Source organism: Excalfactoria chinensis, chromosome 14 (assembly GCF_039878825.1).
Source record: "Excalfactoria chinensis isolate bCotChi1 chromosome 14, bCotChi1.hap2, whole genome shotgun sequence".
Taxonomy (NCBI): Eukaryota; Metazoa; Chordata; class Aves; order Galliformes; family Phasianidae; genus Excalfactoria; species Excalfactoria chinensis.
Window position 1 is genome coordinate 5,318,947 of NC_092838.1, and position 17,609 is coordinate 5,336,555.

General features: G+C 43.8%; 1 protein-coding gene and 1 long non-coding RNA gene across 4 annotated transcripts in view; one reads left to right on the plus strand and one right to left on the minus strand.

Moving 5' to 3' along the window:
- XYLT1 (xylosyltransferase 1) overlaps window positions 1-17,609 on the plus strand; it is a 137,697-nt gene that overhangs the window by 119,637 nt on the left and 451 nt on the right. For 2 of the 3 annotated variants that reach the window (XM_072349149.1, XM_072349151.1), the window contains exons 9-11: window positions 1,155-1,350; window positions 6,033-6,366; window positions 13,568-16,015. In XM_072349149.1, coding sequence (XP_072205250.1) covers window positions 1,155-1,350; window positions 6,033-6,366; window positions 13,568-13,890 — 853 coding nt within the window. In that variant the 3' untranslated portion in view covers window positions 13,891-16,015. Of the gene's footprint in view, window positions 1-1,154; window positions 1,351-6,032; window positions 6,367-13,567; window positions 16,016-17,609 lie in introns of those variants that run through there. The other variant, XM_072349150.1, reaches the window with a different exon arrangement.
- Window positions 6,216-16,120, minus strand: LOC140258656 (uncharacterized). The gene is made up of 3 exons (XR_011905274.1): window positions 16,009-16,120; window positions 13,273-13,372; window positions 6,216-6,354 (listed from the first exon to the last, which is right to left on the minus strand). It is a non-coding gene; the product is annotated as an uncharacterized lncRNA (long non-coding RNA).

The window sequence follows — 17,609 nt, forward strand, 5'->3', positions numbered from 1 at the left end:
ACTCGGTCTGTCACTGCTGGCCCTGTTTGTAGCCCGTCTTGCTATGTTTATTTCTTGGGCTCTAGAGACTTCCTGCTGGCTGCTACTGGGTTAGGGTAATGGAAAGTCATTCTTAGTTAGCACTCTTAGCGTTAGTGTGAGGAGACAGTCCTCACTGACTTGAATGGGGAGGCTTGAGACTGGTTGGCTTTGAATGTGTTGCAAACACGCCTGATTGACAGTAAATGTCACTGCTGTGAAGTAGCAGATGACTTGATTTCGGAGCTGTGAACGTATTTTTAGTTATTAATTCATCTGTGTGCACACATGCATCAATTCAAATCTTGCTGGGACTACAGCAGACAATCGACCATGGATTTTAATAATCTGAATCAATGACTACATTGTCTCTAAAATCCAAACTAGCAAGAAAGCTTCCAGGTCTCCCAAGTAGTGATTTTGTTTGACCTTTTTTCAGTTTATTATTAGTTGTGAGTAAAAAAAACCACAAGATACTTCAATTCTGTAAAGAACATGATGCATATTTCTTAAAATATGGGGGACCGGATCCCAGCTCCCATCGCTGCTGCACAGCCCTACCAAGTGCTGCCCTTGGAAGTGCACAGGGAGCAGATCAGTGTGCAGAACAGTGTGGGACACGGGATCTCCCTCACCCAGCCTCGCAGCACCCTCTGCTGTCCCCAGCCTGCTGCTGTCCCACTGTCAGGTACCATAGGGACTAAGCCTGCTGAGGGCAGAAAGAAAGGAGAGCACCTAATGTAGGGCAGTAAGCGCATGTCTTGAACATCGTTTTTTCTCTGTTTATCATTTACCCATTTAATCTGACATCTCTGGGTGGCACATTTTACCCAGAAGAGATAGAAAGGGAACGGTACTGGCTGGTGTGGCACAGAGAGGTATCTCCTAAAGAGCTTACGGCTGTGGATAGCTTCTAAATGAGTATCTATTCCTGCTGACATTCTCTGTGTTTCAGGGTAATCAGAACAGCCTAAGAATGTTTGAAAATGAATCATGAATGCATTTGAAATCTCTTAATGTACAGCGGTGAATCTTCTAGTTGAAATGAATGCTTCTTAAGCCATTAGCTCCAAGTAAATGGAGATTTCATGTCTCTCTTGTGTAACTGCTGAGTGTGCGTATGTGCTGTTTTGCAGATACTATCCCATGGGCCACCCAGTTTCCGTCCACCTTTACTTCCTTGCTGACCGTTTCCAAGGTTTCCTCATCAGACACCACGCCACCAACCTGGCTGTCAGTAAGCTGGAGACTCTGGAAACATGGGTGATGCCAAAGAAAGTCTTCAAGATCGCAAGTCCGCCCAGTGATTTCGGAAGATTACAGTTCTCAGAGGTGAGCGTTCATAGCCATTCATTCACACCGTTACGAACCACAGAAGAGATTATGTACTAGTTCAGCGGCCTTTGGAAACTGCATTTCCATGTAATTTGTAGCTGAGAGTGCCTCTGTAGTGCAGTGCAGTTTCTTTATGAAAGGCAATATTGTTTGCCAGCCCGGATCCATGGTTAACTCGCACTTTTTATGTTACTCTCAGTGTCCCCTCATTCCCTCTTTGACGAACTGAAGGCATTCACTGTTGTAAAAGGGGCTCAGAAACTTAAAAAGTTTTGTGACTGTGGTCGTTGTGACTGCTGTGGGAGGGATGTGGGGCTGAAAAATGCCATATTTCTGCAGCTCCAGATGTGAGTAAGGATGTAGTAAACGTTCCTCTCAAGAAGATGCTGAAAACAAGCCATGAAATTAGTGATAGTCAGGCAGCAGTGCCACATTTGAGTAGAATATTGATGTTGTAACATGGAAGAAAAAATCATCAACACTAGTGGCTGAGATTTCCCACAGATCCCGTTATTTGTTGTAGGAATTTGTCTCAGCATCTGACATACGGTGTAAAAAGTGTACCCTAGAAGATCAGGGAAGTTGACCACTAATAGAACCTGACATCTGTGTTCTGTTTTAAAGATACAACTGTCTGAGCAGTTAATTTTGTGATTTTTCTTGTTAAGCCACAAATTTCAATTAAGGCACAAAATTGATTGAACAAATGCATTCCAGTCATTATGGCCAAGTCCATAAATTACCATCTTCTTGGGCAATTAAGAAATGCCTGGGTTGGATTCAGTGTTTTGGTGTGCATGGCAAGTCCATGACATTAATGTGCCATTAGAGAGATGGATGGAAGGTGTGTTTCGTTTATCAATGTGTCTGATGGTAGACTTGCCATTTCATGCAGTGATAAATGATCATACAAGCTCTAATTCTTGTGATTTGTAGGAGTACTTCTGCTGTTTATTTGGTGTTTTTTATCTCACTTTCAGCTCTATGCCTTCTCTGAGTCCTTCCTTCAAAAGCAACAGGGCTGGCGACAGGAATCTTCTTCTAATTGCACGATAAAAACAAGCACATTAGCTCAGTATTTTAGAACTAGAATAAAAATATTCGGAAAGAATACATCTAACTTCATCTCACTTGCAGGGAGGGAGCACTCATGGGACCAGAATTTACTCTCTGGCTCCAGTGCATCAGCACCAAACCTTTTTTTCCCGCAGACCAGCCCTGCAGCAACCATAAGCCTGCTCTGCCCATGTCCTGGAGCAGCAGTGCTCAGTGTCGGTGTCCCCTGCTGGGGAAGCAGCAATGTGTCAGTGGCCTCTTTGCTGCACTGTGCCCAACGCACAAGAAAAGTGTCACCTTGCAGGCAGGATACCTGAACCCTACTGCACTGATGCATCAGTCTTCATAGCCTCATAGCCCCCAGATGGGCTGCAGGCAGACCTGGAAGCATCCGCTGCTGCAGTGACCTGTGTCAGTGCAAAGCATGGGAGGGATTTGGTCACTGAGGAGCTTTTTTCAGGCAGAGGAAACCTTTTCTTCTATTTGAAATCTGGGAGAAGACCTTTGGTGGCTGCTTACATCTTTTCCTTATTTTTTCTCACCTAAACTCTTTATTGTCTTCTCTTTTCAGAAATGATTTATGTTTTAAAAGACCAGGAGGTACAAAGTCAAACATGTAATTGTTTAATTGTTTATTAAATGTTTGTCTTTCCTTCCGCCCTCCATTGGCCAGCAGGCATCTCTGCCTCTGAGCCAAATGATTCTCTCAGCTGCCCTGGTACAAATCCAACATTAACCTCTTCAGCTTCAGTGTGGCTGCAGAGTCTGTCATCTGGTATCACTTATTAAAACGCCACCTTTTTGTTGAAGTCCAGCAAGTGTAAAGCAAATTCAGCAGTTCAGCTCAGGTGAGGGCATCGATGATTGCAAGTTAACCACCAAAACAGAGATTTACGATTTGGGCTCACTGGGACATAAGTCTCTGTGGGTTTTCTTTCTCTTTCCAAATTTCATCCCATAGTTTGGCAGAAACTTGAAACTGAATGGAGTCTTTTAAATGGGAGTTTTGTCGCCAGCTTACACCAATGGGACCTGCCGGAAAGAGCACAGACATGCTGTGTTTGCAGGCTCCCTTGTGGCACTGAGACACAATCAGAATGGCAACAGAGACAGGTTCTCTCTGGGCAGGATCAACCCTTCCTGCCCTCTGTTTCTTGGCTTAGTGTCTCAGACTTTGCATTCTGAGTTTCATCGTGCACTGTGTAAATGGCCAGTGGGGTTAATAATAGCAGTTCCAATTGCATTGGGCTGTGTTCAGTTTTTGGCTGAGAAAATAAAATAACCTTACAGGAAATCCAAGATAGGTTTCCAAGTGTTTCCTCCTCTTTTTCTTGGAAACTCCCACATCTCCTAAAATTGGCTTGTACATAATACACATAATATATATCCAATTAGTCCAGATCAATGATAACTTTTATGTGGAAGGCAGAAGATTGATTTGCTGTAGAGTACTAAAAGTCTCAGCTCAGAGTGTATCAGTGGAACACTAAGTTCATTTCTAGTCTTGTTAAGACTTGTGATTCATCACAGAGAATAAAATAAACTAGGTGGCAGGCAATTAGTGCGCATTGTGTGAACCTAATGGTCCTGTTTGTGGTGAGCAATGAGACACAAACCCATAATCAAGGCATAATTTATCTTGGGAAAATTTTATCTGGGGACTGAACAGAGACAGAATTGGGAGTTATAAGCCAGTGAGTGAGTTCCAGCTTTCCAAACATTCACCATGCACAGTGCCTGCTCTTGAAGCCCAAAATAATGGTGATTAAAATAATGATATGGAAAATGTTGGTTTCTGGGCCACATCTGTTCATATGTTATCAGTTCTTCATTACTTTTTGATTCCAGCCTGTACTTTCTGTATTCCATTTGAAAGTGAAGGCCTACTTCAAATGTTTTAAGGGGCTATGAAAAATATTACAGGACTGTAGTAGCTTCTGACCTATAAAATCAGACATCTCAGTGCTGGGAATTCAGCCATGTCCAGTTCAAGGGAGGAGCTACAAGCCTCTCAACAGTGCTTTAAGTCACAGTCTTTTTAAAACATGGAGCTTCTGAAACTTAGCTTAGCCTGTAAGCTCTGCAGCACAGGAAGTGTGTCCCCCAGCTGGCAACTGGTAATAAAGATGCTGCAAGAGATGTGTGCAGCTCCCTGCTTTTCTTTCTCCAGCATCCCACGGCCCTTGGTGAGATGGCATTGGGTGCTTCTGCCATATCTTTCACCCTCTGATTTCCGTTATGGGCTTTGCCTGCATGGCAAGATTACAGCCCCACTGAGGCTGCTCTGGTTCCCATCCTGGGACTGGAACTGCCGATGTGGTGAGTGATGGGTTGGTTTGGGTAGAGTCTTTTCAAACAGAAGGCAGAAGCCTTTGGGTGAGGTACGTCTCGTGGTGGAAGGACTTTCTCCAAGAGGAAAGCTGGCAGTCCTTCCTGAATACTGTTCTAGTTTGAATTTCTCTGGTATCTCTAGGAAATCCTTGGATAGCAAGATCTCTGACTGATGTTATTCCCATTCTCATATGGTGTGTGGTCAGCACTGCTTTAGAGGGACTTCACCCATAAATCGAAACATGACCTCCAGTTTGTCTAGGCCTGATACATTAACTGCTCTGAATATTGCTGGGTTTGGGAAGGAAGCCATTAACGGTTAACGTGTTTAATTCTTGAGGATAAAGTCTGCTTTCCAGAAGGAGCAGTTCAGTAAGAAATACCAGGTGTGGCAGGAGCAGCTGTTCCTCACAGGGTTTTCTTTGCCCAGGAGGGTGCATGTTTGCTTCATGTGTTGTGGTTTCATTATTTCCAGGTCTCTTGAGAGGTAGGTGTGATATCACCATTCATAGTGAGGGTCAGTGGAGTAGGTAGTGAGATCTGGCCAGGAAATTTTCTTTCTGAGTTCATTTCCATACGTATTCAGCTGGCTTTGTCAGGAGAGTTTGCTCTGACAGCTCCTCAAGGCAGTCACTGCTGGGGTCTGATATCTGGGCTGCACTGTCAGGTTTGATTAGCTGGTGTGTGAGGTGAAATACCTTGGAAAAACCAGGCACTGTAGGGCTGGTGGCAGAACAGTAGAAGGCTCATTTTGTCTCTTATTCTGCTGTGTCATAGTCCTGTGGGAGGAATTCATATGAAGATGGATGGGTTTAGGGTGTTAGGATTTTATTCTATTGGCCTTGTAGCTTTTTGCTAGTAGCCCTTCTCTAATTTGTCTGCCAAAAACAAGGATTTATTTACATAGGTCTCGGGACCAAATGGTTTCCAAAATATCCATCACTGGTGGTAGATATCAGGTAGTTGTTAAGTTTTCCAGATTTGAGGGATTTTAATGTTAAATTGGGACCACTTATTATTATGTTGATGTCCTGGGAGTTGATAGGTCCTATGCATTGCAATAGTCAGTGCTCAGTCACTGGGCTCGGTCCTTTATTGACCGCTTTCATGTGGAAAAAAAGGAGAGCTACTGGAGCCTATTACATCGCTCTTACTATGATAGTACTTATCTGTGTACCTGGTAGAAGTTGTCTGAGAAATACAGCTTGTGTCTAGAGAGCCCTTATTTGACAGTTTTGGAGTCTCAGCTTTCAGAGATGATGCCAGCAGTGGTGTGTGCTCTTTGATTTCAGATTGGCACAGAGTGGGACGCCAAGGAAAGACTTTTCCGGAATTTCGGAGGACTCCTCGGGCCGACAGACGAGCCGGTTGGCATGCAGAAATGGGGGAAAGGCCCCAACGTCACTGTTACTGTCATTTGGGTGGATCCGGTCAACGTCATAGCAGCGACGTACGATATCCTCATTGAATCCAGCGCAGAATTTACTCACTACAAACCTCCCTTGAATCTGCCCCTGAGGCCTGGGGTCTGGACGATAAAAATTCTGCACCACTGGGTCCAGGTAGCTGAAACCAAATTCCTCGTTACGCCTCTCACTTTCTCAAATCGGCAGCCTATCAAACAAGGTAAGTTTTATTATTGGTTACTGGAATAATGCAGTTATTTTGTCTGAATTCACTGTAAATGCCACCGTTAAAAATGAAGTAATGCAGCACTGGAAACAGCGAAAATAGAGGAATGTTATAAATAGTAAATCAGATGAAATTGTTGCACCAAGACAAGTGAAGTGTCTGCACCCAGCCTGTACAAGACAGCCACTTTGAGCAAAAATCTATTTATATCTTTAAAACACACACTGTTCAAAATCCAGGGATGTTCAGACTCAGAAATAACAGCTATCATAGAAGTCATCACTTAGAAGCAGACCTTTCTCTGAAGCTTTGCATTCGCATTTGCTTATAAAGAGTTATGGGCATTAAAACAGTTACCTTGGCAAAGGCTGTGTGTTTAATGATAAAGAACATTAATATATGTAATACTGAATCAGGGAAAATAACCCTAGGCCAGAGCTACCTGACAGGTTGTCATGTGCAGGCATTCACTTCTGCCTGATCCCTGCCAAAGCTTGCTCAGTACATGCCAAACACAGGCAATACAGCAGTATCAGTACATGCAGCAGCCCTGGTGTACGCCGCATCAAACCCAGTCAGAAGGAAACCATTTTCTTGCCCACCATAGCAGTGCTGAGCCAACCCCGGGGCCAGCAGCAGCACACGCACTGGGTTGGGTGCTCGGCTCTTCAACCAGGTATGATGGGCTGGAAGAGAGCACAGTCTGCAGCCACACCTGTTCTCTAATTTGCTGTGATTAACACAAGGTTGTTGCTAGGATTGTCTTCACTGTTCTTCTTAATGCGCTCAAGTGCTTCCATCTGCCTAATATTAATATTCCTAACTTAAAATTGAGAGATATGTGAATGGTCCTTTTAACTTTTCAGAAGTTCTTCTTCCTGATGAGGTAGCAAATAAACTGAGTCAGGCCTTTACCTTCCAGCATTAGGTGCTGCTTCTGTAACACACGCACCACCAGACAGCTGCTGAGTGCTAATGCCGCCCTTATCGTGCTCAGCAGGAGCCTGATGGTACACATATCTCACCAGGACAGCCAACATGCTGATTTCTTCTTGTAGCATTTGGCGACATCGTTTCTTAAGGAAAAACTGAACCACGGACAGCCTGCTGCTCTTATTAGCTGCTGGGCAGTGATACGTTTTGAAAAGACACCGCGTGTAGAAAGAATTGTAAGTTTGAAGCAGCCCAGCTACTAAACGTGGCTGTTACAGATTTATCTCCTGCAATGAATTCCACGTTCTTTGCTAATTAAGCAGTTGAGGCACAGACTGGATTGAAAACATGGCACGTAGCCAGGAGCCTTGCCGTGTTTTGCTGTGTGAGAGTAGTGAGCAAAGCCAAGCACGTGTGAGGCTTCAGCCCAGCATCCATACTTGGTGGTGGGAAGGCAAAAAAAAGCCCTCTGGTTCAAAATCCAAATCTCAAATAGTTCCACTGGAATCAGGGAGTCGCTCCATATGCCACAAATAAGAAAGAAAAAGTTGTCCCATTGATTCACTGAGAGAAGATCTTTCTCCTATTTCTTGTTAAAGAGCCCTATTCATATGGTAACGGGAATCTACCATAGGAATGAAATACAAAGCCTGGGAACTGTATTATCTAGGAAGAGCCTCAGGAGCGCTTTGCTGCTGATGCTGGGATGTATAATCTTCCTGTGGCTGAGGCATGAAGGTAAGGGAGAAAATTAATTACAAGGGCAGACAGAGACACTTCGCTGTAGTTAGAATGATATTTACAATGCAGATTTGTTTGTTTGGGTTTCTTTAAGGCTTTCTGTCTCGGTGATGTTACTGTGCTCTGTGCTGGCAATCATCGTTTAGCTTTGATTTCAAGCTATTGTCAGTTTGTCACCACTTTATTACTTAGATATATTTCTCCGTGCCAAATAAAGGCATTGTGAGAATACAACAGAAGAATCAGAAGTTCTAAGAGAAGAATTTTTGTTACTGTTGTAAACAATGTGAAAGCTGCCAAAAATCCTCTAAAATGAAGGGATAGCATTATTGTCTTGTCCCAACATTGAAAATAAGACATACATCAGCCTTAGCCAGGAGTTGTCAGCAGAAGAGAGAAGTATGTTTTGTTAGGGATTCAAGTTTGGTTCTTCCTTCACCCTGAGTAAAAAAACCAAAAAGCTCCATAGCTCTTGACAGAAAGATTTCCATAATTTGCTCCTCCAGAAGCCTTTCTCGTCCACTTTGAGTGTGATTTGCTTCATCAGGATCAGGCCCACACATTCCAGATGTACAAACTGGAGTCCACATAGGTACATACATAATGATCTGCCTGTATTTATTCACAGTCTGACTGTGTCTTTCTGAAAAATATTTGCACAAATGCGGCAGCAGCCACTAAGCCTTTGTGTCTAGAGAGCAAGGACGTGACAGCTGTCCTGGTACTTCCGAAATAGTTGCATTTCCACTGGCCAGCACAGAGCACAGGGTGAAGCTGCCGTCTTTTTCCCAGCATCATGAAGGGAGCAACTTGCTCCTCACTTAAATAAAGCAGAGCACATTCGTTCCTGTATCTCTCTCAAAATTGATGCTTACAATTCAAACTAAAGAAATTAATTCTGGGACAGCTATCAGCAAAGATGTTTCATTTAGCAGTTTATAAAAACAGCGTATGCAGCCAGTTATTCTTTTTCTACTCCCATTTACTTATTAGCTTTGGCCTAGAGTCTGTGCATGCAAGTTAAAGCCACAAAGGGAAATCAGGGACAGGTTTTTTCCTTGGATATTATGTCCAGATGTGCATAACTGGCAGAATGCAATTTGCTTAAAGACAGGCATTCATTGCCCTTTACAAGGACTGGACCTATAAAAGGTCCAAGATCCGTTTTTACATGGAATGATTGAGTACACTTGGAGGCTTGGGATGTTTCCACAGAAAATGAGGATCCCGAAGCTATTTCAGCGGAAAGTTTAGAGTCCAGTGTTTTTTATTCTTTATTGCTCCTCTTTCCCCTCCAGTCATCCAAATCTGTGTCTGTTTTCTCTGACTCTGATCAGTTCTTCAGCAGATCCTTCTGGCTCAGGGGTGCCTTCAGGTGTTTGCAGGGATGGAGGAAGGAAACAAAGTGAATTAAGTGAATTTGTCAAATAACTCATTTGGAAAAAGCAGGTTCAGCTTCACTTGGTCCACCAGTATCTCCTTCTCCCTGTGTCCTGCACAGCCAAATTCTGTTGTTTTTTCTTTAAATGGTGACTCAGAGCATCTCACTGTATGGCTGAGTGTGTTAGAGCCAAGTTCTCCTCGCTCACTGTCAGGACATGGGAGAACTGCCACAGGCCATTGGGATGCCTCTGGCCAAGACAGAAAGGAAATGTAATGTGGAGGAGACAAGACAGGAAGAAGGTGGCTAGAAGATGTGGTTATACACAAGGATGAGGGTTTCTTGCTTTATGCTTCATGCATCAAATTCCACGGAGGTTGGATCTGCAATCCCCATCATCTCTCTTCCTCTTTGCTGCACGAAGTCTGTGCAAGTGCTCCTGCCAGGTGGGATTGCACACATCTCCCTGAATCATAGAGAGGTGCAGGGAGAAAAAAAGCCAAACCAATTCATTTTCAGATTTGAGTTTATATTCATACGATGCTTTGATGGTGGTCTCCCAGCTGGAGTGATACTAATGAGTTGCCACGCGTTTAATGTAGTTTTATAAAAGCTAAATAAATTACTGTGAGCCAGAGGGCAGATTCACTTCTGGGGCAGATAAAGCCCCAGAGCTCAAACCAATAGCAAACACTAGGTTTAAAATAAATAAGTTACTTAAAAACTTCTTCCTTCAAGCGAAGGAGGGAAGGAAAGCATCCTTCTGCAGAGGCACCTTTCATGTTTAGTTCCCAATGCATTTACATGCTCCTGGTGTGGAGCTCCAGCTGCCCCACAGAAGGACAGGGAGCCTCATACACCGCCCCATGGTCCCAGTGCCTTCCAGCTACAGCCACCTCTTTCAAAGGCCTGAAGGCATTAGCAGACACCCTGCGATGCACACATACATCTCAGAAACCTGTTAAACTAATCCATATTTATGGATCAGCTTAATTAAGTATATACTGGGAAACCTTTGTTTTGCTGTTGGTTATTTGCAGTGGCTCAATCAATCCTAATTGCATCTATACAGATTATAAAGTGGGTGGCAACTTGTGTCAGAACTGCTGTGATTTCTTTAAATTAACCAGCTATAACATGACACATTCTTGATAAATGTAGTAACAGCAGCAGGCAGGCCTGTGGCTGCAGGAGAGCAGACATGCCCTAGAATCGTCAGTCCAAGAAAAACCCTGAAGATGGGGATTTGCTTTGAAATTTAGTTCAGATCCAGTTGACAAGGAGTCGATTAGCTTTGCAATGAGCAAATGCAGCACTGTCTTGTTTGCTGCAAGAGAAAACAAACCAAATGTCGATAAAAAATTACCTCTTTGCCAGAGGGCTTCAACGCAATTCAAGTAAGGAAATAAAGCTGTACGTTCTGTGTTCCTTAAAAAACCCGCAGGTCTGGCACCTTAATGTGTACCAAGGTAACCGCTTCTTTCATTCCGTAGCCCACTCTCTGTCTAAACTCATTTGCTTTTTCTGCAAAATGAAGAACAAACCCACACAGAACTGCTGAGATCCCAGCCTGTGCAGCTGACTGCAGGCTGTGTGCTCAGCCTAAAGAAGTTATGCTGAGGAAAGTCAGTTGAGAAGGGAAATGCCCTCCCAGAGTGAAGTGCAAATGGCAGGAGGGCACAAAAATAACTTATTTAAAATAATAATAATAATAATCTTATTTAAAGTCAGTGAAATGTATTTGGCGTTGTAAGTCTTCCACCTCAAAGGACCATATGGATGTCCTTGCTGGAAAAAAATATCTGGCTTACTGTCTGCAATCCAGTTAATTGGTTGCTGTGACTGAGGAGTCTTAAATGTCTAAAACCACGTCTCATGGTGGCAGGCTTTACATTCATTGTTTTTTCATGAGCAAGGACTGAAGTGTAAGTAAGCACTTCAAAATGACGCACAGTAGCTCCAGCCTCCCTGTGTGCAGTGTTTCAAGACTTGGGATCCACATCTCCCTCCTCTCCCAGCCCAGTAGGTTATAAAGTCATTTTTATATCTTCTTTTTCATGTCTAATGCAAAGAGAAATGGCACCCAGCATTTCCCATAGTGTGGATGAGCAGCATGGGCAGTGAACAGGGAGGAGAGGTCGTTACTTTCTCTTGTGAACTCTTGAAAAAAGATGTGGAGGCTTAAGTAGAGGGTTCTGGGTTGGATCCTTAGAATTAACTATTGATGCATTGCTCTGCACTGACTGCTGCTAACCAGCTCTGTCTGATAATACATGTTTGGGTCATGCAGAACCATGCAGCAGTGTGCAGATGGGAGAAGTATGACGTGTCCAGCACAGCAACAAGGGTCACAGACTCAGAGAAAAGATTTTCTCCTGCTGCAATGTCAGTACCTCATCCTTTGACTTTTGTGGCTTTCATTCCTTCCATGAAGTCCTGAAGCCTGAGACAAGCCTGAGACCGGTCAGGTTCTGTTTCGTCCTGTTGTTTGTCTGGAAAAACATCTCTCTTGTTCCATGCAGCAAACACATGCACAGCAGCCTTGAATTCAGCAAGCTCTCTGAGCTGCCTGTTTCAGTCAGATGATCCTGCTAGCAATGCCAAATCTTATTTGTTTGGGGATTTTTACTTAAAATGCTCCTATTTAATTAATATGTTGACAAACAATCTTCCATATTTAATTGCTTCCAAAGGAGGAAATTTAATCATGTGTACTCGTTCTGTTTCTTAAACTGCAGTGCTCTGGCAGAGCACGCTTTTGACATATGTGCATGGAACAAACTCCTTTTGACTGGATGTTATTCTGGATATCTACCATTTGAAGGAAGAAGGAGAAGAGACAGATGAATGCAGGAATAGTTAAACCATGTACAATGGGGGATCCGCCGAGCTAATTTAATTGAGGATTTGAAGTAATGGACTTGCACTGCATTGGACGTTAAAGACTTTGCAAATGTAACAGCAGAGCTCCAATTAAGTGTCCCTTTTTCCTCTAAATCAATGCAGTGATTTATTGCCAGTGCCCAAGATGCTGTCTGCTGTGTGGAAGAAAGGGCTCAGTGTGAGCAGCAAGGATATGTGGAAGGAATTGTAGACGTGAATATGTAATTCCTGGCCTCTAAATGATATCTGAACCCAGTGGCTTTCCTAGCCTGGAGCGCCCTGAATGGGCCCTTTTTGTGTTTTAGATTGTATATGTTGGCAGAGCTGAACATATCCTCTGTGCTGCTGGGAACAAGGATGGTAGAGAAGTCAGCTGAGAACAGAAAGAAGGAGTTGAGAATTTACTCCCTAGAGGCACTGAGTGAGTTTTTTTGGAGGGTCACATTCTGGGCGTATGAGTAGCACCTCAGCTACCTCCAGAACTTAGCAAGCCTTAGACCAAGCTGAAGTTCTCTGAGGGTATTATTGCACTCTTGACAGTGATTTTTACTAATCATGTACTGCATTTGGCTGAGGTAGAGGAATTACTCTAAGAAAAGCAACCATAATGCAAAGGAAAGTGTTGTTAGGAAATGGGTTTGATCCATTATTCGGTGCAAGTGCTTGAAATATGATTGTCATTGGAGAGCACTTTCCCAGTGAGACTGGAGTGCTTCCAGGAACGATGCTGGGGCCACAGGTCCACCAGCCCTATCTGATTTGTCCAAGGCCATGATGCTGTCCCTCCAGTGCCAGCAGTGTCACCACGTGGCTTCTGGAGGCAGATACTGCTTACAAGTGTTGTGACTTCCATAGCAGGGGAAGGGGAATCTGTTTAGAGGAAAACCAGGCTGAGATGTCTTTCTGCTAGACAAGTCATTGATAGCACTTGAAGGTCTGACCGCATTTTGTAACGCTCTCACCTCAGGTCTCCTTGAACCGTTCCCTCATTTCAGAGCACGGTCTGTGTGGATGTTGGCAGGGTAACTTCAGCTGAGCAGGGTGTATCTGCCGGCCTCCTCTCTAGGGAGAGAAACAACATCAGCTTTTCCTGAATGCAAAATTAGTTCCTTGCAGGAAGGAACTGAACGTTGCTCAAGCTCCAGCTGTGGGCAGAAGCTGTGAGACTGGGTCTGCCTTTTTCTTGTGCTAAACCCTTTAACCCCCAAAGGTTTTCTTCAACACACTAATTTTGGGGTTTGTTTCTGCCTTTTCCAGAGGAAGCCATGAAATATCACAGCGGGCCTCCAAAGAACGCATACATGGAGCAGAGCTTCCAGAGCTTGAACCCCATCTTAAACATCCCCGTCAGCGCCACCCGCATGGACCAGGCCAAGAGGAACGCGGCGCTGGTGGGCGCCCGACTGGACGCCTGGGTGGACTCACTGGTTGGCAGTGTCTGGTCGGCCGTGGACATCTGCAGCACCGGCCCCACTGCCTGCCCCGTCATGCAGGCCTGCACCCAGACTGCCTGGAGCTCCCTGAGCCCCGACCCCAAGTCCGAGCTGGGTCCCGTCAAACCCGACGGTCGCTTGAGGTAGCAGCCGGTACGCCCTCCTTTGGCATAGGGTTTTAAAAGGGAATTGAACCTTGCTCGTACGTGAATCTCATGCCAGGTTTCACCTAAGGGAACATTATACGTTTTTGTTACATATTGCAATGTAATTATTTCTTAAAAAATAATCTGACAAGGCCTTTGGCACTGCTCGCTCCATCAGCTCCATCAGAGCGGCTTGGTTTGGCCTAGCCATGTGGGTCTCAAAGCAACAGCAGCATTGAGCCATGGAGAGGGCAGTGAGGGAACAGCTGCTAAAAGTGGTGTTTTTTAAAAGTAAATTTGTCTGTACCTCTGCTGTTTCATAGGCTTTAATTATGTCGCTACCATAAATAAATCACAGCAAAATTCCCTTCTATTTATGCTTCCTGGGGAGGTTGGTTACTGCAGGCTGTATCCCATATGGCCGCATTACCTTACAGAACGTGAAATAATTATGGTACACCCTCATTATTATTTTTTTGTATGTAACATAAAGTAATTCTGGACATAGCTAATGTCTGCTGTCATCCTAGTTAGGGAATGTGAGCCGAAGCAAGGGACTTCAGGTTACATTCAGAGATTTTCAGACCAATTTCATGATAAACTCTACGTGGAACTGGTGTTTTGCAGTATCAGCTTCTCATTTCTCATGTGGTCAGGTTCAGGGTCTGGCTACTTCAAGTATTATTTCGAAAGACCAGAAGCGGTTTGGATTTCAGACCTTTGCAATGTGCAGGGTCTTTCTAAGCTCACCAGCACTCAGTATTTTGCAGACTTCCTGCACAGAAGTGTGTGTGTATTGCTGGCCGTAGATTGGGCTGTGACTACTCATGATTGCTGTTTTTTCTCAGGCAGTGGAGTTGCTCAGTACCAGTAAAGTGGTGGCATTTGGCCTTTGCAGTTTAGAGTTGGCGATTATTTTTATCGGCAAGAGCGAGATTGGGACCTAAATCTGCAGCAACACATTTCTTCCCTAACTTGAGTAGTGACAAATAAGTAAGTCTTAACACTAATTAATTTCCTCCTTTGGTCTCAGATCTACTAGCTCTGCATGAAGAAGGGTATTTAACATTGGTCAGGGCACCTGGAAGGCTGAGCTGGATATCAGGGCCCCTGACCAAAGCTGGACATGAAGGAGAGCAACACCTTGCTTCTCAGTGCTCTTGCTTTATTCTCTCAGCAAACTCTACCCTCCCCTGTCCATAGAGTTTCTAGCAGGCTGCTTCCTGTTTTGAAATAGGCATCTGTTGCATCATTTTTAACTGCATTTTCTACAGCAGGAAAAGATTTCACTTTCTTACATTCGAAAGGAACTTTTTGTAATGTAAGTTTTATGTAGATTCATCTCCAACTGATGCATCTTGCATTTACATAAAACATGCACTTTGTTGTTGTTGCTGTGGTGATCTCTTGACCCAAGAAAGCTATTAAATGCTACTGAGTTAATTAGGAACAAAATCTTGTTGATTCAAACAGCGAGGTATCTGTTTACCCTTCTGTGTGTATGTCTAGCTCTCATTCCTGCTGATGAGAGTTAAGCTTCCACACCAGGAGTGGAACAGACCCTTAAATCATTCTGTAATCGCATCCCACAGAAAGGTTGAATTCCCTTTTAAACAATGCTTGCAAGATGTCTGTGACACCGAGATCCAGCAGCTCATTCTGTCTCTCTCCGTAGCATTGGTTTAAAGCTACTTGCAGTTTGCTTTGGACTTGAAATTGCAGTGTCAGCTGTGCTGGCATGAAGGCAGAGCATTGAAATGTTTATCTGGCATGAAAATGGATGCATAGAAGGAACAATTTAGGTATTTATTATTTATGTTTTAGTCAATGACTAATTAGTAGGTGCTGCTTTTGCAGCTTGAAGATTATGTTATCTTACTAACTGAAGCTGCCTTTATTAAGAAAAGGCCTTCCTCCCCTCACACCTCCCTTCTTTTTTCTTCCTCATTCTGACAGTCGTGAGAGCTTTAGGTTTAGGAAAGCTTGTAGCAATGAGAGCTGGTTGAAATATTTCACTCAAAATAATGTTCCTGCTTTTCAACTGGCTCTAGAGGCAAATGTGTTTAAAACCAGGGTTGCCAACAGGTTTATATAATAGAAATGCGGTATTATTACTTACTCAGTATGTTTTTGGTTGGGTTTTGGTTTTTGGGAGTTTTTTTTAGCAGTGCTTGTTTTCAATCAAACATTCCATCGTGAAGTTCAGATTTTCTGGGGGCCTCCGGCCCTCCCTGAGAAATCCATCCAGGGCTTCAGTCATATTGACATGATGGCAACTGCACAGTCAGAGCCCTGTGGATAAATGGAGAACTTCACAGTTAGGGCACACCATTAACAATCCCACCAGTGATTGTTCTCAGTACGGCTGCTGGGGTCCTCACAGGCTCCTCAGTCTGTCTTGCACATTGGCATGTGTGTAAGGGTGCGCCCACACACACGTGCAGATAACTTGATTTTTAAATTTGATACTTTTTTATTCTTAAACAGGAGTGTTTTTAATTACTTTGTTAGGAAATTCTCATTGTTATTAACTAGACAAAGCGGAAGGTGACAACAACCCAGGCTTCTGTGGCTGGAAAAAAATCTGCCAGTCCTATCATTCTAAACATAAGGCACAGATTAGTTTGCTTTAGTTCAAAAAGGGAGAAGAACTCAAGTGGTTGCTGAAGTATCTGCTTACATTCTATACTAGGGTTTTTTTTAATATTAGTTTGTTTTCCGAAAGAGAAAAAGCTCAAAGTTAAGTTGAGTAGCAAGCTGGCACTCCCAGTGCTGCTGTTACAGCATCAGCTTAAAACAAGAGGTCCTGCAGTCCTTCCTCAGGCAAAGCTTTCATGGGGTGCTGATCCTGAGTAAGGGCTCCAGAGTCAAGTCCACATAAATAATGAGGGTGACAGTGCGCTATCAGTAAATACTGTATGTGTTTGAAGTCCTTAAAGGCTGAGCTGCTGTTTTTGGAACGTCTTCTGGGGTGAGCATTGAGCTTTGGACCTATACAACAGCATCTGCTGTAGCTGCCAGTATGTAGGCACAGATAAAGGTTCTGCAGAGATTAAGTCTGAGTTGGAAAGTGTTGGAATTGTGCAGTAAACCCCATGGACACAAGACTCCTCCCATCAGGAATCAGAGCTTGCTCCAACCAGTGGCTGTGGTGGCGCTGATGAGTGGCTTTTCTGGTCCTGCAATGGGAGGCTGGCACTTGGAGCCTGGAGTGAATATCATACATTGTTAAAAGAGAATAACTTCACAGATCTTACATTTGGTGAAAAGGAGAATTCAGAGCAGGAACCCACAGTTCATCTACAACAAGCAAGTTATGCATCCCCATCTGAATGTACTGGTGTCATTGTCCAATCCTGCTGGCCATTCCTTGCTGAATGGGACTCCAGCTGAAAGCCAGCTTTGATCAGAATCCCCTTCTGTGGCAAAGGGCTGGGTTTCCTTACGCGTGCATTTGCCCTTTGTGTGTAATGCTTTGCTCATTTAAATTCTGTGCCCGCTCAGTAGCCACGGAACACTTCTGTGATCAATCTGAATTACACAGAAAGGAAACGTGGCCAAACGCAGAACATCTACATACACGATTTAATGAATTACATCCAAAGTCAGTCCTAGTGATATGCAAACCTGTTTATATGGTAATGTTAAACCTTGAGGCAAATAGAAACAGCTCAAATGACAGCTTATTCTTAGAGGTGTCCAATTCTTTCTTTGCTAACG